Source organism: Penicillium canescens (genome assembly GCF_028828765.1).
Source record: "Penicillium canescens strain IBT 15451 chromosome Unknown utg000004l_segment0_segment0, whole genome shotgun sequence".
Lineage (NCBI taxonomy): Eukaryota > Fungi > Ascomycota > Eurotiomycetes > Eurotiales > Aspergillaceae > Penicillium > Penicillium canescens.
The window spans coordinates 1,554,106-1,576,978 of NW_026703966.1; the positions used below are offsets into that span (position 1 = coordinate 1,554,106).

The 22,873-nt window shown below is 49.0% G+C and overlaps 10 protein-coding genes across 10 annotated transcripts; 7 read left to right on the forward strand and 3 right to left on the reverse strand.

Moving 5' to 3' along the window:
* Positions 1-752: 752 nt before the first annotated feature.
* sclB (uncharacterized protein) lies at positions 753-2,328 on the forward strand (the record flags this gene model as incomplete). Its single annotated transcript, XM_058514677.1, has 2 exons — positions 753-1,248; positions 1,292-2,328. The coding sequence occupies 2 exons, from the start codon at positions 753-755 to the stop codon at positions 2,326-2,328; spliced, it is 1,533 nt and encodes a 510-aa protein (XP_058371855.1).
* A 3,675-nt stretch (positions 2,329-6,003) lies between these two features.
* N7446_005930 (uncharacterized protein) lies at positions 6,004-6,496 on the forward strand (the record flags this gene model as incomplete). The annotated part of the gene is made up of 4 exons (XM_058514678.1): positions 6,004-6,087; positions 6,146-6,222; positions 6,274-6,318; positions 6,391-6,496. 4 exons carry the CDS (start codon positions 6,004-6,006, stop codon positions 6,494-6,496), a joined length of 312 nt encoding a protein of 103 aa, XP_058371856.1.
* A 468-nt stretch (positions 6,497-6,964) lies between these two features.
* Positions 6,965-8,699, reverse strand: N7446_005931 (amino acid permease; the record flags this gene model as incomplete). Its single annotated transcript, XM_058514679.1, has 3 exons — positions 6,965-8,059; positions 8,117-8,318; positions 8,377-8,699. 3 exons carry the CDS (start codon positions 8,697-8,699, stop codon positions 6,965-6,967), a joined length of 1,620 nt encoding a protein of 539 aa, XP_058371857.1.
* A 572-nt stretch (positions 8,700-9,271) lies between these two features.
* Positions 9,272-11,689, reverse strand: dbp4 (RNA-dependent ATPase HCA4; the record flags this gene model as incomplete). The annotated part of the gene is made up of 1 exon (XM_058514680.1): positions 9,272-11,689. One exon carries the CDS (start codon positions 11,687-11,689, stop codon positions 9,272-9,274), a length of 2,418 nt encoding a protein of 805 aa, XP_058371858.1.
* A 1,052-nt stretch (positions 11,690-12,741) lies between these two features.
* On the forward strand, positions 12,742-13,776 carry N7446_005933 (annexin; the record flags this gene model as incomplete). The annotated part of the gene is made up of 1 exon (XM_058514681.1): positions 12,742-13,776. One exon carries the CDS (start codon positions 12,742-12,744, stop codon positions 13,774-13,776), a length of 1,035 nt encoding a protein of 344 aa, XP_058371859.1.
* Positions 13,777-15,030: 1,254 nt separating this feature from the next.
* On the reverse strand, positions 15,031-15,916 carry N7446_005934 (uncharacterized protein). The gene is made up of 3 exons (XM_058514682.1): positions 15,473-15,916; positions 15,350-15,422; positions 15,031-15,294 (listed from the first exon to the last, which is right to left on the reverse strand). Exons 1-3 carry the CDS (start codon positions 15,893-15,895, stop codon positions 15,239-15,241), a joined length of 552 nt encoding a protein of 183 aa, XP_058371860.1. The 5' UTR covers positions 15,896-15,916; the 3' UTR covers positions 15,031-15,238.
* A 1,011-nt stretch (positions 15,917-16,927) lies between these two features.
* Positions 16,928-17,228, forward strand: N7446_005935 (uncharacterized protein; the record flags this gene model as incomplete). The annotated part of the gene is made up of 2 exons (XM_058514683.1): positions 16,928-16,956; positions 17,039-17,228. The coding sequence occupies 2 exons, from the start codon at positions 16,928-16,930 to the stop codon at positions 17,226-17,228; spliced, it is 219 nt and encodes a 72-aa protein (XP_058371861.1).
* A 1,107-nt stretch (positions 17,229-18,335) lies between these two features.
* Positions 18,336-19,319, forward strand: N7446_005936 (arginase family protein; the record flags this gene model as incomplete). The annotated part of the gene is made up of 1 exon (XM_058514684.1): positions 18,336-19,319. One exon carries the CDS (start codon positions 18,336-18,338, stop codon positions 19,317-19,319), a length of 984 nt encoding a protein of 327 aa, XP_058371862.1.
* A 1,092-nt stretch (positions 19,320-20,411) lies between these two features.
* On the forward strand, positions 20,412-21,160 carry N7446_005937 (uncharacterized protein; the record flags this gene model as incomplete). The annotated part of the gene is made up of 3 exons (XM_058514685.1): positions 20,412-20,474; positions 20,520-20,563; positions 20,629-21,160. 3 exons carry the CDS (start codon positions 20,412-20,414, stop codon positions 21,158-21,160), a joined length of 639 nt encoding a protein of 212 aa, XP_058371863.1.
* A 380-nt stretch (positions 21,161-21,540) lies between these two features.
* On the forward strand, positions 21,541-22,593 carry N7446_005938 (FAD synthase; the record flags this gene model as incomplete). Its single annotated transcript, XM_058514686.1, has 1 exon — positions 21,541-22,593. One exon carries the CDS (start codon positions 21,541-21,543, stop codon positions 22,591-22,593), a length of 1,053 nt encoding a protein of 350 aa, XP_058371864.1.
* Positions 22,594-22,873: the final 280 nt, after the last annotated feature.

Below are 22,873 nucleotides of genomic sequence, written 5' to 3' on the forward strand. Positions count from 1 at the left end.
GCCCTGATTGGCATAGAGAATTTGATTTATTTTCTTGTTTGGAACGAACTCCTCCTCCCTTTCCCAGAGGGAGAGATGCCGTTCACTGAGTCAATACTTAGGGGATATACCGTTGACCATTCGATCGGAGATCAACTAGTGCGGCACTGACCATGTATAGACCCTCCCACTTTATTCTGTAACTATTGAACGCCTTCGTATCTAGTACTACGAGTACTGGAATACTCGAGTACTCCAAGGCTCTACAATACTACAGGAGCTCTCCGTGGGGGTGTTCTCCGGCTCCTTTGGGAGAGCTGCAGGTATAGTTCACCGTTTCTTCTCTAGGGGAACGTGGGACGTGTGATCAAGACACAGAGGCAAGGCGTGGGGTCCCTTGATCCTAGCTCGATGATCGACCGCCATGCAATAACTTGCCCTGTGGGAGACATGCGCTATGAGAACCCTGCTGTCATGATCTGGAAATCTCCCGCTGATCGATGCAGTCTATTTTCTGACTCCTCCAATAGCGGATCTCTCTACCCATTGATTATAAGCTCGAGTGGTCCTGAAGCTCGATGACGACCGCATATTGACCTTTTCCCTCCTTTCTCCTACACCGCTGCTGCTTCTTTTCCCAATCAGATATGATGCCCCAAGCGGAACTCATAGGTCCTTGAAGTATCCGGGGACACAGGACCTAAAAAGAAAAGAGCAAAAAAAAAAAGAAGCATCTGCCCCGTGGGCCTATTCCTTTTCCTGCCCGACGCCCGATGCAATCACTCGTGCTTCACCCCCCGAGCCTCACTACCTCCCAGTTCGGACCCCGATTCAACTCGGACCCAGAGCGGCTGTTGAATCGTTCTTGGTCTCCGAATGGTCATAGCCTCCGGGCTCCTCTTCCCCGTCAATCTATGTCTGGCTCTCCTCCAGAGGAGCCCTCGGAGCCGTCCGCAGAGAAGCCTCTACATCCTACAGATCGGTCCGGACCTGTCCCTGACCAAGACGTATCGCATGTACCCCAGTCACTGCCACGACTGTCGTATGAACAGGGGCCGGTATATTCGGGATCTCCCCGGCTCCCTGGGGCTCCATATCCACTCCCGGCACTAGAAACTCCTCCAACAGCAGCGCGCTCACTGGTGCAGAAATCAACCCGGCGTACCAAAGCCCATGTAGCATCGGCCTGTGTCAATTGCAAGAAGAAGCATCTCGGATGTGATCCAGCTCGTCCATGTCGAAGATGCGTCCTGGCTGGCAAAGCTGTATGTTCCAACCCCCATGAACCCAAACCCTAACTAACACCCAACAGTCGACATGTGTGGATGTCACACACAAGAAACGAGGAGACCTCCGCTGAAAGCAGAGGACTCATCACTGCGGTCTTATACCACGCATCTAGAGAACCCAGCTATCCCAGCCGAGGCCCAACCAGCCATGCAAACTCGCCGGACAGCCATGCATCGGGCCACTTCTTCACGAGAACTAAGACCCATGACCGATCTCCAAGGACTGGATGCAAGCCCAGAACGAACGCCACACCGCTGGTCTGCCTCGGTATTCCCTCTAACCCGACCTATGGATCCATCTCCCATCCCAGGCGTGAGTCGACGACCATTCTCTTCATCCGAACAAACCTATTCAGCCCCGACCCATCCACCTCCAGCATATTTTCCCCTGGCAGGCGGATTCAACCCAGCACTCAAAGTCAGCACAATGACCGGTATGGAGCGACGATTCCCAACATACGGCGTACCAGCATTACCACCACCGACTTCACCCCCACAACACCAACCCCCGCCAGTCGGAGTCCCCTATCTCCCATATACGGAGTCACCAAGCAGCGCAACCCGCCCACCAATTAGTGACCCCCGAGTCCCACAAACAGTCTCTCCAAGAGACTCCTACAGCATCGAATCCCCAGTCCGACTGCCCCCAATCCACCAAGCAACGGCAGGACCAGGACCCCCTCCCCCTCCCCACCACGTCCATCGTTTAAGTGATCCATATCCAACCTCATGGGCCATTCCAGGACGAGACGAAAGCATCTACGAACCGCGGCCCATCCCACTTCACAGATCCGCAGGCCCGACATTCAACTATTCCCTCCCACACCAACAGACACATACACACGCATATCCACACCAACGCTCCACGTCCAACGCAAGCTCTATGGATCCCACACCACGACATCTAGGCCCAGTGGAGCTACCATCCCCAATCCAAATGGCAGCGGGCGTTTCACCGTCAATGCCACGGGCTGAAGCGCCTCCATCGGAACCAGAGGGCGCAGAGAATAGACCTGTCAAACGGCGCAAGATGGCGCTGGATGATATGGTAAATGGTTAATACGGAGTCCTGAACTTTTTTCCCCCTTTTCTTTATTTGGCCTTTGCAACTTGATCTCCGATACCATATGGAGGCTGGTGTCCTTCTTGTATTGTATAACTCTATCCTGACTCTATTCCCTGTAGCGGGGTCTACAGGGGACTAATAATATGCTATGCTATGTCCCATGATGGATGGGACATTGATCGATGCGAGACATCGATTTGATCTATCGACGGTAGTTTTGGGGTTTTGAATTATCGTTCTCGTTTCCCATTTCTTGTTTCAAGATGCAGGACATGAAAAGTCCCTCTCATTCCCGGGGTTTTGTTTTTGATTTTGGTTTTGTTTTGTGTCGGTTTGTAACTGGATATCCCATCCGCATTGTTTTGTCTGCTGCGTGCGTTCTCGCTTCCATCAGAATTAGCGAGATGTCAGCTTTGATTGGATTGGTTTGGTTTGATCTTATTTTGTTACTTCTGTCTTTCTGCCTGTTTCAAAAAAGTTGGAGCTGGGCAGGAAGGTAGCTGATCTCGATGATTCCCCTTTGTCATGATTCCCTTTGTTCTTTCCTTTAAGTATATGCAGAGCGTGAATCGATTTTGCTAGTCACTTTATTTGCACCTGAGCACTGAGCAGCAGAAATGTTGCTTTTGTTGCCTTGCGATGTAACTATATATTCTAGAAATGTTTCCGTCATGTTGTAGCACCAGCTGTACAATCTTTATCTATATATGTTAAAGCCACTTTAAGCACTTAAACTATTTTTGGCGCACCTTATGGAGTATATTAGCACGGTGTTATCACGGAGAATTAGGCGACAGAGCATAGAAGTCAAAAAGCGAGGGTATCGAGACAGCAGATGCCTAGGAACACATACTGTAATATACAGTATTACACCTCACTGGATCATTCCAGTAACAAAAAGTAGTCATTTCCTTGAAAGAGTATCGAGATGTAAAGATTCCAACATCATTCTGGTAGGATTTGAGATGAGGTGTAACGGAACTAAGCATGGCACGCTTGTTTAATAAGTTCATCTGTCAGGTATACCAAGAACTTAGAATCCGGACCTCTTATAACCAAAGTTTTTGGCCCGGTTCTCCCAGAACAAACTCGGATTACCTGTTTCTCTGAACTTCTCCCGACAGGTCGGCCGATATCAACTAAATAGCAATATATACCATGTGAAGATACCAGAAGTGAAGTTAATGCCATTCAGTCAGAGGTGGGATACCATCAAGGATGTACCAAACTCCATATTGGCGGAGTAGAAAGATCACTGAGATTCTCCAGGCTGTGTAGCCTGGCTTTGAATAAAGGGCTCGGTTGGAGAGGAATAATCCACGTTGGAGCGATATGGCCGATGCCATATGTCCCTTTGAAGAAGGAAATTATAACCTTGCCCGTTCATGCGGCGTCTGACCAAATTATTTGCACGTCATACGCCTGTAAGGATTTTGTGAGGGGCCAAATTCGGTCCTCATGTGTACGGGTCATGGCTCCTCAGCCCATAGAACCAACAGCATGGTCATTCTGCTCTCTCAAATACCCGTTTGTCTTTGCTGAGGACTCCATCAATAAAGGCCACATCATCCAGTTCACCGAACGAACAGATCGGCGACAAATCCGACAAAACCCAAGCACAAGAGTCAGCAAGCAAAATGCCCTCTCTTTTCAAGGTCCGGTCGTTCCACGGTCATTATGATGGATATGAAGATCCCAGGGATTTCATTGAAGACATAGAGATCGCAACTCGCCGAGATTATGCTAGCAAGATCGCAGCAAATCCAGCGCTGAAAAGGGTCTAAAAGCCAGAAACACTTTTAGAGGAACAGCGAGAAATCTACAACGAAATGAAGCAAGTTTCTCGGACGCTGTCTAGGCAAGGGATCAAAGAGCGAGCTGACGCGTGATACATTCGGCTCGACAGATCGGTCAAACAGGACTGGGACCTTCAGAAGAATGCTTGTCTGACAGGATTTGCCCTTCCGGAAGAGGATCAGATCGCATCCAACGCTCGTATGGAAGGATTGCACGAAGCCATAAAACAGGTTCGTGATGAAAATATCACTACTTACCTCGAGAGAGCCGATGACTTTCTTGCGCAATACAGAGCTCAGAAACCGAACTTCGGATGGAAGCTTGTTTCTGGCCTGACGGACCAGCAGAAGAGCTCAATCATTCTCTTCCACATGCGTCGGAAAATACATTCGACTATCCGTCCGCAAGACAGATGATCGTCGATGCCTACGCTGGAGCGTACAATCCACTCTCGCCTGAGAGCCAGGAGCCCGCCGTAGAACCTTAATTTCTCATGTCAAAGAAAGCACGATCATCGTTCCCTAGGCATAAGTTCAATAGACGTGCTAGGTACGATCTGTCTCCTACAAATAGATGAAGGTTTGAGGCCCGCCAGATGTATCTATTTTATTCACCGAGGTCGCTTAAGTGACGGACGACTGTCACTGAGGATGGCGGCGCTGTGAAGGAACGAACCGCAAGTTTAAGAGAGTCGAGAGTTAGTAGGGATAAACGAGAAGAAGGTTGAGCGGGAGAGGTTAAGAGAGATTGAGAGGGGCACTTGGTCCCTATATGTTTCGAGAAAACCCTGAAATTGAGCTTTCTTATACGACGGGCCTAAGTGAGGTGCCTGGTATGATTGTACTTGCATGAACATTCGTCATGATCAAGTTTGATATTGCAAGCTAAAATATTCCAGGATCTGTTGTATAGCCAGGCAGTTGTCTAGCACACATCCAAGATTCGTATATCACCGGTAGCCGTCCTAGAGCGCTCATACCACCAGGACTTTCTCTTGATATTGATCCGGGATTTAGGTAGTGGATGTCCATAACTTCTCTTTTATATTAAACCGGAGATCACAAATTCATTCCTTAGTAAGACAGAATCGTAAGAAACTTCTATCTACTCATCTGTTTCTACTCCTTCCCGTTCCTTTGTTTATTAAAATACCCAATGTTAACTTAATCTCCCCCACAATAAGTTACCTAGTCGTTACGCTTTGTACCCAAGTAAGTTGCTACCGTAGTAGTATTCCATTGTGCAACTATTTTTGTGTTAATCATTGGAAAGTGGGAAACACTGTATCCCAATACCGGTGCTTGGCTCATTTTTCACCCCCTCATCTGATACGTAAGCCTTCATTTTTGATTCTCTAGAAAATATGTAAAGCCATATAGGCGTTCCAATGTCCGCTTGCAAATCGCATAAGCGAAAAGACACGAAAGGTGAAATCGGGTAGAAATTAAGAAAAGAAAGGACGGGTTAAACTATCAAAAGTAAAAGCAGGTGTCGTAGTCCACTTTTCGAGGCCCAAGATTGCCCAATACAATGTACGTATCTAAATATACGTAGGGACGCATAGTTACATTGCATATATAGTTATCTGCAAGGGGTGAATAGCGGGATGTAACGATCGCCATTTACCATAATACCGGCTCTTTTTGCCCAGTTAGCTTCGAATATGAAATGAAGGGGTCGCTGCTTATTGTATGTATAAGGAAGAGAATTCCATGATCTACAAGGTGTCAGATATTTGGTCTCAAAAGGGAAGACAAACAACTAAGCAAGAAGAGCGGAAGAGATAGTCCTTCAATGCCGCCCAATTCATATAAAAAGCTTGCTTGACCCAGTTTTCTTCACTCCAGTCACCTTCGTACAATCTTTGCAAGCATGCATCTCTCTCGTTATTTTTCTGTCGCAAGTGTGCTCTTAGGTCTTGCTCTAGCAACGACAGAAGCTAATAATGGCACTCAAGTAAGCCACGGCCCAACCTAGGATATCTTCCAAGAGAACTGAGACAGAAATTGTCTAGGTGGTATTCCAAGAACCGAACATTTACATAGCGCTCTTCGTTGGAATAGACAGTGGCTGTGAAGACTTGGGCAATGTGTAAGCATTCTGTGTAATAATAGGAAAAGATTTCAGATCTGACAATTACAGCCCATTTCTCTCTATTGAATTTCATGCTTCGCGATGCGTTGTGTCGTAAGTCTTTTATTGAAATTGCCCTATATGCCTTACCAAATGACAGGCATGTTTTGTTAACTATCGTCGTAGGGATGCGGCTTGCGGCGACAAAGGACCGGAGCTCGAAATAAAGGGGCCCGGCAAACAGCTCGATAAGGAGTTTATTGCTCGTAGCATAGCCTGCTACTCGAAGTAAATTATAGTTGCATGGATGGTGATGACAGTCCTCTACCCTACCACGTGACAGCTTTCGGGGCTGGATCTATTGGCTTAGGGTTACTGAGTACAGCAATGACATCAGATCTACACGCAAAATCAAGATTTGGGTTAGATTTCCATTTTCAACACTAATCTAGGTAATCCTGTAGATCGTGATATATGTACCCAGTTCTCGAGATTGAGCCCTTGACTTAGTCTCTTCAGTAAGTTAAGACTGTTCTACTCAACAGCATGCTCGTACGCAAGGGCCTTGACACAAAATTAGTAGTGGCTGAATCTTATTATCCGCTCGTGATTCTAGACTCAGCAGACGGTCTACCGGCATACGCGCAGCTAGTGAACTTAGAATCCAGACATGCAATAAGCTATGAAATTAATTGTATATGCAGATGACTAATGTACGTAGTGGAGTATCATAAAACCAAACCAATTATTAAAAATTGACCTAGAAAAACACCCACTGACCAAACCGCTGAGTCTTGGCCCAAAGACCCTTTTTCTTTTCCGTAATCTGACCCTCCCGCTCATCATAACCCTCCTCCTGGGTAGGATCATAACGATCAGTACGGAGATCCATCTCAGACTTCCTCACAAAGTGAGTCCTCTTGACCAATTTCCAAGCAAGGAACATGACAATCATAAGAGGAATCTCGATATAGTACGAGACGAAATCCACATCCTTGAAATGCGGACTGAAACACTTCCACCCCTGAACTAGAACAAGAACAATATTCAACCCAACAGCGAAAATGGGTCCGTATGGATATGTCCAGTTCTTGAAGGGGAGGAGGTGCTCGATTCCCTGCGCACGAACAGCAGCCCGGAACCGCAGTGATGCGAGGCCGATACAAATCCAGGAAAGCTGGTTTGAGACTCCGACGATGTTCTGCAACCAGGACCATAGCTTGCCGGCACCGATGTAGCTAGCTCCAAAGCAGAGACCGCTGATGACGGATGTGGCGAGGACTGCTACCCAGGGGACATGGAAGCGGTTGAGGTGGCCGAAGAAGCGCGGCGCGTAGCCGTCCACGGCGAGGGTGAAGAGGAGACGTGATCCAGCGAAGAGGGCGTGGTTTGCGGCCGAAATTACGGATGTCATTATCACGGCGTTAATGAAGCTGCCTGCGACTGTGGAGCCGGCTTGTTGAAAAACGATTGTGAAGGGGCTTGTCTTTGTATCGCCTTCGGAGAGGCCCTTGTATGTGTAGGGGACGTTGAGGCCGACGATTAGGATTGAAAGGAGGTAGAAGAGAACGATACGCCAGAAGACGTTGCGGACGACCTTTGGCATGGTCTTTGCTGGGCTTTTGGTTTCTCCGGCTGTGATGGCGATTGATTCGGTTCCGCCGTAGGCGAACGAGGCTGTCACGAATACTGATGCAAAGCCGCCGATACCGTCAACAAAAGGCGCATCTCCTATATGCCAATTTTTGCCGCCGATATATTGATGATCTTTGTTTCCACCGCAGTTTACAGCGATGCCAAGGATGATGAAGATGATGATGGTGATAACTTTGAGTAAACTCAACCAGTATTCAACCTAGACAGAACGGTTAGATCCAATGCACGGCAAGTAAACAACAGCAACAAAACACACCTCACCGTAAACCTTGACGGACAGAATATTCAAGGCAATGACGACTACCAAAAAGATCAAACTAATCGCCCACCCAGGGAAATTATCAGTCCAATACTGCAACAACAGCTGCAAAGCAATGATATCAGAAGCCGTAGAGACAGCATCATTAAACCAATAATTCCAAGTCAAGGCAAAACCAAGCGCATCATCAACAAATCGACTAAAAGTAAAAGCAAGTCAGCAACCAACCCCATCTGTTCAGAGCGAAAGTTACTCACCCAGCATAAGTACAGAACGAGCCAGCAACGGGAATAAACGCAGCCATCTCACCCAAACAAAGCATGGTGATAAAGACAATGCCACCACAGATGGCATAAGCAAGAAGCATCGACGCAGGTCCGCCCTTGGCGAGGGACTCGCCGGTTCCGAGAAACAGGCCTGTGCCGATCGTTCCGCCGATGGCGATCATCTGCACCTGTCGTCCGGACAGGCGGCGGGCGAGCTTGTCGGCGTTGACAATTGGGTTTGGGAGGACATCTTCGGCTGTTGAGCCGGGAGCCTTGGAGGGTTCTCCGTGAGGCTGTTTCTCGATGTCGGCCATATTGAATGTGGTGTGTGTGTATATATATGGTCTATCATTGTGTTAGTATCCATTTGGAGGTACTTGAGGATGAATAGAAGGGCAAGGCGGTCGATATCAGATCTCACTCACTTGGTATAGATCGATTTAGCCCTAAGTCTCGTGATTCGCACGTGGCACGTGGCGCCCACTTGAAACTTGGCGTTTTTGACAGCTCCAACGATGTCAACCACCCGTTTCCCCAGATATCCGAGTGAAACAGAGATATGGGGAGAGGAAGAACATGCTGATCCTGCACTCCAGACTGAATTCTCGCGATGGCGTGATTGAGGCCTGCGATGAGTGGACGACAGGGGTTGCATACTTGTGTGTCATGAAAACTCGGTCTCCACCTACCCCGGCAAATGTCGGCAATTTCTATACTTTTGATACTTCAGCTTCATCTTTACTTCTTGATGATACCTATAGCTAGATACTTCTACTGAGCCCTCTAGAGGAAAATTATTCGCTTCATATTCATATGTACTAATGTATACATGCTTTTGACAACCATATCGTTTTTATACGCCACGGAAAACCCTGGAAAAATGCACTCAACCCAAAAGACCACTGGCCAAAGCCTCCAGATCTCCCAAAGTCTCGATAGACTTGGGTTCCTGACTCTTCTTGCTCTTCTTGGCCGGCTTTTCGCTGTCGCTGTCCGGCTCGGCAAAAGAGACACGCTGCTTCTTGCTGGGACGGGGCTTCTCGTCCTCGGAAGCAGAGCCAGAATCCGAGTCGCCGGGAATCTCGAAGGGAACGTGAGGGAGATGCGAGAGGCTGACAGCGCCTTCCTCGTCGTCCGACGCAGCCTCGGCTTCGGCTTCGGCACGCTCGCGGGCCTTTCGCTTCTCCTTCTTCTCGCGACGCTTCTCGCGCATGACTTCCTTGTCCTCGATATCGGCTTGGCGGGTACGCTCCGTCTCGCCAGCAAGGAACTTCTCGCGCTGGGTCTTGGCGTCGCCGCGAGCCTTGAACTGTTCCTCGTCTTCCATCTCGTAGACCTCGTGGGCGTTGCCCTCGTCGTCGTAGACCAGCTTCGTACCCTTGCCCTTGAACTTGAGCATTTTCTTCTTGGATTTGAGTAGCTTCTCGCGGCGCTTGGAGTCGATGACCAGTGGGTCCTGGCCGTCCAGATGCACCACCTTGGCGTCCTTCGGGATCTCCTCGGTCTCGGACTCGTCGGTGTCGGAGGAAGCGCCTTGGCCGAGGTTTTCGTCGCCTGCAGCAAAGCGGCGCTTGACGGAGAGGAAATCGGCATCCTCGTCGGCCTCTTCGTCAGCAGCCTGGTCCTTGGGCGCGCCCGTGGCCACCATGGTGCCGTCGTCGTTGATAAGTTTGGAGTAGTGGTCCGCCAGGACGCCCTGGTTTCGTCGCTCGAACATACGGTCGTAGCGTGTGCGCACCTCTTCCTTCTGATCCTTCTTTCCTTCGGCGTCTGAGTCGTCGGACATGTGTGCCATTTTCCAAGATTCGTTCTTGCGCTCCTTCGCATCGTCACCCTTGATGAATTTGATACGGGGAGCACCAGGAAGACCCAAGCTACCTGCGTATTCTTCCAAGGGGAGCTCCTTGATCTTGAAGGTCTCTTTGTCCTTTTGCACGTAGATCGACTTGACGTAGGAGATGAAAGCCTTCTGACCCAGATACTTCAGCTCTGGGTCCTTGAAACACATGTTTTGCAGCTGGTTCTTGACACTCTGCTGCTTGTTTGCCTTGATATTGATCTTCTCGATCGGCACCTTCTTGTGCTCAAGCTGCTTGAGGAAGCCCTTCTCTTCACTGGGATCCAGGAACAATACAGCACGGCCGATACGCTCGTACCGGGCTGTCCGTCCGACACGATGAATGTAGGTATCGGCATCTTCAGGGCAGTCCATTTGGATGACCCAGTCAACTGCGGGGAAATCCAAACCACGAGCAGCCACATCAGTAGCGAAGAGGACTGCGTGCTGAGCCTGGGAAAACTTGGTAGTAATATCCAGTCGACCGCCTTGCTTCTGTCGCCCGTGCAAGTGCATCAGAGAAATACCAGGCTGCAGGTGTCGCAAGGCCTCGTAGACGTAACGAACTTGCTTTCCAGAGGACAAAAAGACCACGGTCTTGGATTTGAGGTTGCTGCGAATGAAACTCCAGAGGGTATCGAGTTTCTGTGGCAGAGGAGTAACGGTGTAGTGTTGCTGGAGAGTCGACGGGGTGGCAGCGGCAGCAGATTCGTGAACCGAGACGTACTCGGGCTCCTGCAAACTCAGACGTGCCAAATCACCAACCTTCTTGGTCTGTGTAGCACTGAACAACATGGTCTGGCGCTTGGTCGGGAGATGGTCGATAATCGCATCCACGGTCTTCTGGAAACCCATGTCCATGATACGATCGGCTTCGTCCAGCACCAGCATCTGAAGGTTATTCGTCTCAAACATGGCAGTCTGATCCAAATGTTGCAGCATCCGACCGGGCGTGCAAACCAAAATATTCATGCGTCCCAATCGGTCCTGTTCCTCGCGCAGACTCTTCCCACCAATGATCAGACCGGCTGAGAAAGCGTGATTACGTCCGACCTTGCGCAAAACTTCGAAGATCTGAATTGCCAACTCGCGGGTCGGCGACAAAATAAGGGCACCAAGGCCGTCCAATTCGGTCCATTGCCTGCGATAGAGGTTCTCGAGGATGGGGACGAGGAAGGCGAGGGTCTTTCCGCTGCCGGTCTTAGCGGCACCGAGGATATCGCGACCCTTGAGCGCATGGCTGATGGCACGGGACTGGATGTCTGTGAGGGTTTTGAAATGAGAGGCTGACAGTCCAGCGGCTGTTGGTTCGGAGAGTGGAAGATCGGAGAAGGATTTGATGGAGGCTTTGAGGTCGAGCTCTTCGACTCGCTTGACGAGGGAGGAGATCTCGTCTTCCCCACGCTTGCGCTTCAGGGTCCTCCCTGAAACTTGAGGCTTCTTGCCTTTCACTGTCCGTGGCGCCATGATGCTGTTGTGGTGAATCTTGAAAATGTCGCGGGCGGTGACAATAGCTTTTTTTTCCTGAGCTGACTCAGCAGCTGATAAGGCCCACCCGGTGGAGTCGGTGAGAGCGTATGTGTGACAGCCAGTAGGTGGGTCCGCCACAGTCGGAGCTTCAGTAAAACATTAATCCGAAGGTGCTAAATGTTTTAGTGGTAATGTCACCCTTTGGAAATTGTCCACACTCTCTTGTCTGCAGGACCCCGGAGTCCCATCAGGTTCTATTCCAAAATAAGCACTGGGCTTCTTTCTTCACTTTCCTTCCACTTTCACGTTCACCCATCTTGTTTCTTTTGGGATTCATCTACGTAACCAAAGAATTGAACGCAACATGACGGGGGTCTCAAGAAGGATAAAGTTATGCAGAAACGCGTTGCCAGTCGACATGACGTTTAAAGCCCGGCGATGATGCGAATGGTTCTACAATGTGGCTGCAAAGTATTTTCCGTCCGTGTCACAGCCCACCAGGTCAGTCCTTCTTATTGGGACTTCAAATTCAAGCTTTGCGGCGAAACCATCAAAGTGCCCTCGGGATGGGGGTTACATTCGACATCCCTCTCTCACCTCGAAAACAATTTCCCGAGAGCGGTATCTTTAACTATCAATCACGAGAGGTCGAACCAAAATGGCTCCAAACCTAGTTGAAAGCCTTCATTCGGCGATATTGGCAGTCCTACGAAGAAAATCCGAACTAAGGATTTACTTTCCTCGAATGGTATGTTGATGTGGTTGATGCCAGGGGCAAAAGCGCGAGAGGGACACTTTCGGCACTCTGATCTGGCTGTAGAGGAGATGTAGGTTGGACAGCTACAGCAGGATTGCGTGAACAAATCGCTCCTCAAAGGAGCACTGGTGTCTCTTGTATCGCGCCAAAGGGACACATGATCGGCAGCGCTAAAACATTTGGCCCTCGTATTTGCTTGACTCAGCCACAGTAACCCAGTCCGCTCCTCATTTGGAGGAATACATAACAAAGCCGTATTGGATTCCTCGATCCTAGCATCCCATCAGCCACAATGAGCCCCCTAGAAGAAACCAGCAAAGGATCCGCCTTGCCAGCGTACGAACCATCGTCAATTAGCAGAGCGATGGACGACGCAAAAGCCCTCCGTGAGGCGACAAGCGGCTTTCGCACAGACAAAAAAGCCCTAATCCGAATTATTCCAGCTGTGTCTTTAGATTCACAGCAAATGGCATTGCTTCAACAGACCTATACGCAGCTGTACCATCGAGACCTCGAGGAGGACATTCGCGGACATATACCTTCATTTTTCAAGGATGCCATTTTGGGAATGATAAATGGCCCAACTTGGTCTGATGTTGAGCGTCTGCGACATCTCTTCTTGGAGGAACGTGAAGACATGACTAATTTCGTGTTATGTCAGATCATCTTTTACCGCACCCAAGCCAAGCTTGAAGCACTTAAGGAGATGTACGCTCAAAAATGTTCGGAGTCATTGATCGAATGTGTCAAATGGCTTGTCAAACATCGCTGTTGGGGGAGTACCGCGCAGCTAACCGGGCAGCTACTCATTAAGTACCTGGAGACTGTGCGATGTGAAGATGGTACCGATGCACTCGACGCGCAAAGCATCCGCGTCGACGCACAACTCTTGCACCAAGGAATCTGGCGAAAAGGCGAAGAGATGGACTATGTTTTGGATATCCTGGCCAGGTCTTCACGTGAGAGGCTTACCGCCCTGATGGACGAGTTTGAAGCAATTTACGCCATTAGCCTCGTGGATTACATAGAAAAGAAAATCACGGGTGCTCTTCAGCTCACTTTGCGGTGGCTTCTGTCATGGGCAGAAGATCCCATACAGTATAGCCGGGATTGTCTCATCCAACTGTGGCCCATCAATAATCGAGCGAATAACATACGCGCCATCAATCATACTATGGTCTGGGCTCATTGGAACCGAACTCTGTTCGAGGCTGGAAAGATGAGGCTGCGTTATACTAGGTGCAATTTGAGAAAGGAATTGGAGAGGGGGCTCTTCGATGATTCTTATCGAGAGCTGATGTTCAAGATATGTGATGGAAACTATTGATGACTTATTTAGAGAAAGATCAGTCGTTAACAGTGAGAAAAAGTCAAATATACCCGACTGAAATAAGAAGTAATCAATCTTCTTTTGAATTACATCAAGCCAAGTCTGATGTATGCATAATTCTCGTCTTCTCGTCTGGGTTTCACTTGATCGGGTGATATCGATTTGCTTGGTTTGCGCGCGTCAAGATTTAGCCTGAGGCCAGCCCAATGCTATCGCGCAGCGACTGCTGATGGCAGTAATGCCTTCTTTGTAGTTTCCTAGCATGAGGAGAAGAAGCTTGCGGACGAAGGTCGGGTTGTGAAAGGGAAACTTCTATGGATGGCGTCTCGAGTCTTGGACCGACCAGAAGATGGGAGGGATCGTAGGCGATCAAGAGACACCCTTTCAGGTTACTCTGTACAAAATACCAGTACTCCGAGACTATTTGATTATTGATTGACGACTCTTTCATTACAGCCTCAACTAGCTACCGGAAAGATCATTCTGAAGGGACCACAGATAATGCAGAGGGCGTCCTTGCGGCTCTCGGTAGGACGATAGATCGCCCGGTCCGTGAGGTCACCATTAAGAGATGCTGCGAAGAAATTCATGCCTCAGAATCAAAGGCCCTCACATGTCGTTGGGTTTACATGAGGGTTTGCATCTCCAACGGATATTAGAGGCGCACTACGAAGGTGAAAGACACCAACATGATTATCCTTATGCAATCCGCGCAAGTGATGGAAACCGCGCAAGAAGACTGGGCATTTGTCTCAAAGGTCATTACAGTTATGGTTTCCGCAAAGATGAGTCTTTCTGGGTTCAGGGCCGGCCGAGACCGGCCACCGTGAGGGAGCGGCTTAAAACGGCGTCAAAAGCCCCCATTTCTGGCCTCCCATTCACCGTGTCATGTATATGTGTAGTATTAGTTGGTTCGGCGCTCTACCTAGTATCGCTCCTCGATACCCTTAAAAGGACTTAGCCCGTATAAGGCCTGTTAGGCGACAGTACGGTTAAGAGATAGATCGTTAACGTTAGAAGCAAGGAAGACATTCAGGCAAGTATACGTAACCTAGGAATCTTCTAATATAGCGACGACCCGATAGTCGTGCGTAACATACACCTTCCCAGTCTGGCCACGACGTAAACCCTCCGGCAGTCGTACGATCCACTTTTCCTCCCATAGTTAAGAGAAAACCATAACCCCCAGTCTGCCAGACTGGGCCACCCCCCGTGGGATAGGGCTTCTCAACATTGCTTCCTCAGCGCTTTTGGTTACTGCTTTTAGACAAGCGTTATATGAGGTTCATCATTTTGTCACCGTAATGTCCGTTAATCAAGCTGCACTATGGCACCCTTGTGACACAAAGCCTGTTTGAGGCTGATATTGCGAAATATACTGGATTTTAAAGAGTGCGCTGTTTTTGTGTGATGCCTTCAAGGCTGGAAAGTCAAACGTCAAGATCCGCGACACTTTTGATCACTGGGAGAGCTGCTTGCGGGCAATGATGGCCCGATGAATAAGGTCTTGAATTGCTAAATGAAAGTAAATTTAGAAACTGGGGTTTCATCATTCAAAATATATACTCACCTTCTGGCGGAGACTCAACTGGCGGACCCCGGATTTTGCGGTATTTAACAATAGAATCTAGCACGGTCGGGATCTTTTTGGATGTTAAATAATGACCACAAGTCTAACGAGACGGGACTTTACATTGGCGTCGTCAAGATCTGTATATACTTGACTTGCTATATTCTTCACACTCTGCAGTCGGCTTCTTAAATGGGACGTCTGTGACGAAACTCCGAGTAGGGGCAGGCGGTATTTCGCGAATAATTTCTTCCAGCTGTACCATTTGATAGACGTCGATGAGATGGTATAATTGTTCTCTGCCAGCCAGCATATCAACTCCATATGGGCCTGGGCTAGAAACAAGGCACGGTTGGCACATCGAACGTTTTGCCTCGCAGCGTCGATGAGTCGGCTATCGGACGCAGCGCGATCAGAGTAATCGTAAAGACATTTTCGGAAAGCCACCCTATCGAGTCTATTGGCCCCAAGGTTGTCTGAGATCGCATTGACAGCGGTTCCGATACTTTCCAGTAATTCGACAGCGGTGGTGATTTCTTCAGACATGGTGAATGTCAGATCAAGAATATCTTAAAGATACTTTCAGACTCAAGGTGCAATGGCGCTATTTTACAACGCACCCTGCGTTTTGAATGGAACCAGCCAAGATTCGGGACATTTATTGTTTTCACCCAAGCGCGGGGCGGCGAATAGTGTACCCAACCAAAATCGTCTTCTTCTGGAACTATGTCATAGACCTCTTATTCAGTAGGCAGCAAGAACTTGGGCTGGCACCCTGTCACAACACGAAGTTAAAATGACTTTGAATGTGACAAGGTGATTGGACGCAAGGACTGAATTATGACGTGTTGAGGTCATTATCATATTTGGCTTCCAATAGATGATAATAACTTTCTCGCTACCTTCTTCCGCGTCACGTCTAGACGTAATGATAACATAGGCGCGTAGCAAAAGTTTCATTTAATAGACTTGAAATCGATAGTGTGGGGTAGGTCATACCGTATACGTACATATCTCAAACGGCTAGAACCCTGCAGATCGCCTGTCCACACAAGTAGGCGCCACAAGTAGTAAAGTATTAGCCACACAAGATAAGCTACCGAGACACCTCCTGAATAGACAGTATATCAGCTAGAAGCCCCCGATGAGTGGGGTCGAGTTGATCTGAGAAATATCTTTACGAGCTATGGGCGTTCTCGGGACAATTCCTGAAAGGTCCTGCTCAACCGCTAGAGAGCCGAATACCTCGGCCTGTATCATGCTCGTTGTCACTTAAGACATATATTCCCCAGTTGGGATGAAGAAACGCGTTGTTATTATTGTACGGTAATGGAGGCAAACATTATTCCGACGGATCAGTCAACTAGTGTGGCGTCAATAAGCAGAGCGCATTCATGGTCAGAGTGAGGTCATCCACGGGCATGTGGCGGACCGTTGTATATCGACTCCTCTGGCGACCGTCCGAGCTCATCATTTCTATATATTTTCTACTCCCTATCTTGGCGCTCTGGTACTCAGCGTCTATATCTACAACGTTTAGATATCAGTCGAGCTCCGCTCATTCAGATGCCAACTGCCATGAGCAACGGGCGTGCGCCAACTGTTTGGTATGTCCCGCACCTTGAAACCTCACTCAAACTTGAGGTGGCCACAGGGTCAGTATCTTACGAATGGGGGAAATATTTTTAGGACCCGTAACAAAGCTATACTGAGTGTGCTTGCTGTTATAGCAGGAAGCTGGCTCGCATTTCGCGCCCAGTCGCCAAACAAAAATGATATTTTGATATCCGAGCGAGACAAGAGGACGATGGTTGGGGGCGAGACTGGGGAGGACAAAATTGCACGGGCGCCATTGACCGAGAAAGGCTCCAAGCCCTGAAACAAGCGGGCTATATATTAGTGCATTTGTTGAAACGCTTAAACGTACCTACAAATAATTTCCGATTGCAACAGCCAATTGATCCTTACACTAAGGCTATTGTGCTTGTCGGCGTGACAACCGTAGGCTGCGATCTCGTAGAGCCGGTGCAAGGTAATGACGTGTGCCCCACTCGCATTCGTACATACCCGTTCAATAAGTATTTACCCACTACCCCACTTCAATGTGACCCGGCAAACTCTAGCTCTTGACGCTGATTGGTACATTTTCTTGCCAAGAATTACTTCTGTTCGCCGCGGGGTGTTACAATCTTATCTGTGCAACTGTCACGCTTTCGCTCGTTTCAGGGCCACAGCGTGCGAAGCGCGCCTCACCAGTAGACTTGGGGAGCGCCTAGGGATTAGGAAATGCGCGTGATTTAGAGTGGGAACTGTTGTCTGGCCAATAATATTCAAGAACACCCTACCTCTTTCACTACGTTTAACAAGAAAACGAATGAATGAATCCGTTTACATTGAAAGTCGAAAACATTTTCCCTTAGACACACGCAATTGTTTCCCGACTTGTACCCGAAACCGCACTAGTCCGTATTTGGTTTCCCGATAAACAATTCCTGCTTTACGGTATCTCGTCTTTCATCATAATTGAGTTCAGCGTCCCAACCCAAGCGTCCCACATCTAAGCAATAACGACATCCCAACCTACCACAAGATGGCACGAAATCTCGAACCCTGGCAGCGTAATATCATTGTCTATATGATACGCAGTAGTAAAAGCCACTAAATCTCAAATCGCCAAGGTGGCAGGTGTACTGAGCGTTCTGTCACCAATATACGCAAGAATATGCGCTCGTTCGGCAGTCCCAGATCTCCTCTTCCAGGCCTGACTTGGCGCCTGGGTTCGTGGCAAAATGCTTGATCCCCTATTAGAGGTATTAATAATCAGCCCGGTGTCCTAGATGTCATATAAACAGTCTCTTCCCTTGTCATCATATGCAGTATTCGGCATCTTTCATTCGGATTGACCCCTGCAATTTACTTTCATGATATCTACTCTTTATATTTCTTTTGGACAGAACTTTAAATTTGTCTCATTACCAACCATACCATGGCTGCCTCACGTTCAGTCTCCATCACTTACGTGCCCGCCGATTGTGGCTCTATCATCCCAGGCAAATCAAAAGCACCTAAAGCCTTTCAAGATGTCAGCATTGCGAGCAAGCTGCGGGAAGCAGGTCTCCCGTCCGTCTCAGAGCACCACCCACTAGACACGCCCGCGACTTACTCAGCAACAACTTTCGCTCCAGGCAGTGTCCGCAACGAAGAAGTGAACATCTCGGTCTGCCAACGCGTCCGTCGCACCGTTGCACAAAACCTCAACTCGTCCGTCGCTCAACCCCCATTCCAACTCATCCTTGGCGGCGAATGCTGCATGTCCCCAGCCATCCTCTCCGCCTTCTGGAAGCACGCAGAGTCCCGGACACCGCCTTTACGCGTCGGCCTTATCTATATCGATGCCGACACTGACCTTGCTTCTCCGACTAACCCTGGCTCTACCGGCAACCTTGCAGGAATGAACATGACGCACCTTATCCGGTCTCCCGGTGCACTAAAGAGCATGGATCAGTTCTCACGTCCTTCCGGTGAGCCACTATGCGACGCCTCCAACACAGTCCTTTTCAGCATCAACATGTCCTACTCTGGAAACAAGGACGAGCACTTCACGTACCTCTTCGACAACAACTATAAGGTTGTTAGCTCAGCTTCCGTGGCACATGAGCCTGAGAAGCGCGCGGAGGAAGCCTTACAGTATCTGGGGAGCAGGGTCGATGTCATCATGGTGCATCTGGACGTCGACGCCATCGATCCGTTGCTTTTTCCGCTGGCAAACTTGCCTAACTTCACGGGAGTGACATTTGAGCAGATGATGCGGGCATTGAAGGTTTTTTTAGCTTGTGAGAGGGTAGGAGGATTGACAGTCGCGGAGGTCAATCCGGATCACGATCCCGAGCTAGAGATGGTGGAGAGGCTGACAGATCGGATTGTGGAGATGCTAGCGGCGAGAGGTATGAGAAAGGCCAGTGGAGTCTAAAATAACGACGTTACGAAACCTTCAGGCCAACGCACTAATGCGGGGGAAGATGGCACTGATAACCAATCAACTTGGAACAGTTATCACGATCAACTTCCTAGAGATCTGTTAGCGAAAGTGGGTGGGGTGCCACCAGCAGCGGATAGACACGCCCAATAATGAATATAGCGACGAAGGGGGAAGTAAAGCCATGGGAAGCATAAAAATGAACCATGTGGCCTGCCGGATTAGTTCCTCTACAGCAGTAGCACAGTCTTCGACATGAAAGAGATGTAGACTAATGCCGCGGAGGAAAACGAAGAAAGGGAGGTGGCTTGGATCAAGCTAGGTCGCCACCTAGTCAGATACCTTCTTAGAACATTGGAAGAGGTTACACGGTATTCAATGAGAGTGCAAGTCGCAGGCCGAAAGTGGCTTTACCGTCACCTAGCGTTGTGGTGTAACGGTATATCTACCAGATATCCTTAAATATCTAGAGGATATTAGGTAGTATACTATATCCATAAAATTAAGGATTACGGATATTAGGTGACACAATATATCCGTAATTTACGGAGAGGATATAAAGGATGGAGATCAGTCCACACATCTAAGCTTAAGTCGTATATGTATATGCAAAGATGATCACGGGACTACCAATCTATCTACCAAGAGATGAAGGCTGAAGACAAGTCCACCTCTAAAAATCAGAAGAAGGGACCCAAGGATTTCGAACCGCATTGCAGAGATTGGACTTGCCCGTTATTCAACCAAGAGCCGGGCTGAGAATCTTACAGCCCCGAACACATATAAGAAAGGTAAAACTATAAACATCGCAATCTGTATGCTAAATATGATTGTACTAGATGTTTGATTACCAGTCACCGTTAGTAGCTATTTATTTGATATATAGAACTTATAGAGATATATTCCACTAATATGATCTGCTGTTTAAACACCACAGCATAAAAGAGCCACACAAGAAACAAGCCAAAGATGGATGTACAGTAAAGAGGCAAAGGCGGTGAATCAGAGACGATCTGCCTGCCAAAATGTCGCTATCGTTATCATCTTGCCCTTGGCTTCTCGATTCATTCGCTTCAACAATTCACTATGGCGGACGAGGACCAGGATATCTTTGACTCGTTGGAGCGTGAGGCCTCCGACTTTGCGAAGGTAAGTTCCCCTGACAATGCACGTGTACTGCGACTAACAGCTCAGGATGCCGAGATCGACCGCATCTGCAAAGCATTCACTCTCGATGCGTAAGTACACACCCCAAGCCCAAGCCCCCCAATTTGTACCCAAAGGCCGAGACTAACGACCACAGCTACGCCGTCCTAGACATCCAGCCTGGTGTACCGGAGAAGGACATCAAAATCCAATACCGCAAGAAGTCCCTCCTCATCCACCCCGATAAAACCAAGAACCCCGCCGCGCCCGATGCCTTCGACAAACTCAAGAAAGCGCAGACTGCCCTACTGGACGAGAAGCAGCGGACTTACCTAGATGAATGCATTGCCGACGCGCGACGACTCCTGATCCGCGAGCACAAGTGGACAGTCGATTCGCCGGAGCTCCAGACGGACGAGTTTAAGAAGGAATGGCGGCAGAAGACTGTGACTGTTCTACTGGAGGAAGAAGCGCGACGGAGACGACAGATCAAGGCGCGCATGCAGGAGGAAGGTCGCGAGCAGCGCAAGGAGGATGAGGAGATCGAGGCGCGGAAGCGGAAGCGCGATCATGAAAAGAAGTGGGAGGATACTCGGGACGAGCGCATTGGGAGCTGGCGCGACTGGCAGAAGGGACGCAAGGGTGGAGACGAGAAAAAGAAAAAGAAGAAGATGAAGGTATTAGGATGATTGTTTTCTCTATGTTGTTCTGTCTCTTTTTTTTTTTTTTTTCCCGCAGAGCGGTACTGGCGTTTCTGGATGTACACCACACGAATGACACGACAATTGCAATTTAAGCATCTCGAGCATTTCAAGCATTCCAAATAGGTTCAGTATCTCCAACTTGACCTCGTAGTATATACTTAAGTAGCCGAGACACATGTCCACGAGAATCTACCGAGTTCCACAGATAAGCTGCGGGGACGCGGGGTCCCGAACTTCACTCTTTCATACATCTTGTATATATTCAAACCCTGTCTCCGCGAACATAACATGCAGATGTGGCATCTCCAGAACTAATCCATTGTCGAAAATCCCACCCTCGGCCCTCTCGCCTATCGTCCTTGAACATGGCCGAACCCGTTCCAGTACGAGCCGCAACCACACGGCCACAACGGCCAGAAGACCACCTCGCGCCATTCCCACCAGTCCCAAGCACAAGCACAAGCACAGCAGGAACCGAGCAATTGAACCCATCCAGCAAAGCACCGACACAAACCGAGAATGGAACAGCACATTGCGGCGAACCAAACTCCTCCCACAACAGCCCAAATGACAACAACAACCTTCCACCCCTCCCAACAGTCGTCGCCCGCATCCACGCCCGCGTGCAAGCCTTCCTAGCCGAATCCCACCCAAAAGACTCCCTCCTAGCCTCAGTGCAGCGCCAAACCCGCATCTCCCTAGACGTCGTCGCCACAGCCCTAAAGCGCTACAAACTCTCGGAACTGTCAGTCTCATACAACGGCGGCAAGGACTGTCTGGTCCTTCTAATCATATTCCTGGCGGGTCTGCACCCATCCGCCAATAGCACCAACATGAACAGCACTTCTTCCTCCGAGGAAACCGAACCATCATCCCTCTCAGCACAGGCGCTCGCAGAAGCCGAGGCCCAGATCGCCGCTGCGACTTCCATCCCGTGTATCTACGCACTCCCGCCTGACCCGTTCGATGCGGTTGAAGATTTTGTCGTAACTTCTGCTGAAGCGTATCACCTCTCCATAATGAAATACACGACTGCGCCGCCGACGACGACGCTGCGGTCTAGTTTTGAGGATTACTTGTCGCGGAACCCTGGGATTAAGGCGATTTTTGTTGGGACGAGACGAACGGATCCGCATGGGGCGCAGTTGACGCATTTTGATCGGACGGATGGAGGATGGCCTGATTTTGTGCGGGTGCATCCCGTGATTGACTGGCATTATGCGGAGATCTGGGCGTTTATTCGGCATCTTGATTTGCGGTATTGTTCGCTTTATGATGAGGGATATACTAGTCTAGGTGGGACGTCTGATACGCATCCCAATCCGAGATTGAGGCAGGGTGCTGATGGACAGGAGAAGGACTATCTTCCTGCGTATCAACTTACTGAGGACATGGAGGAGAGGCTTGGCAGGAATTGAGTCTTAGTCTGAGTCTGATTTGGGGCTGGTGTGTCCTGTGTATAGAAGCCCTCTTTGATCTCTTATAGATTGCACTCTACAGTTGTGCTCGCGCACCTTGGAATTTAGTCAAGGACAGTGATGTTAGGTCATGAATCATATCATATTAGACTGCGCAACCCTCTGGTCATGAACCTTATTGAAACAACGCCTCGAAACATGCATCCTGGTACATACAGCTGAAAACATAGAAAAATCAGAAGAAGAAAAAGAAACGAAAACGCGAGCCCGACATCCTTCC

Excerpts from the sequence above, each read along its gene's own strand:
- N7446_005934 (XM_058514682.1), bottom strand. The coding sequence starts at position 15,895 with ATGTCTGAAGAAATCACCACCGCTGTCGAATTACTGGAAAGTATCGGA. Across the intron at positions 15,423-15,472 it reads CAGATCTTGACGACGCCAAT|ATCCCGACCGTGCTAGATTC; the intron begins GTAAAGTCCCGT and ends ACATCCAAAAAG. Across the intron at positions 15,295-15,349 it reads AGTTGAGTCTCCGCCAGAAG|CAATTCAAGACCTTATTCAT; the intron begins GTGAGTATATAT and ends ACTTTCATTTAG.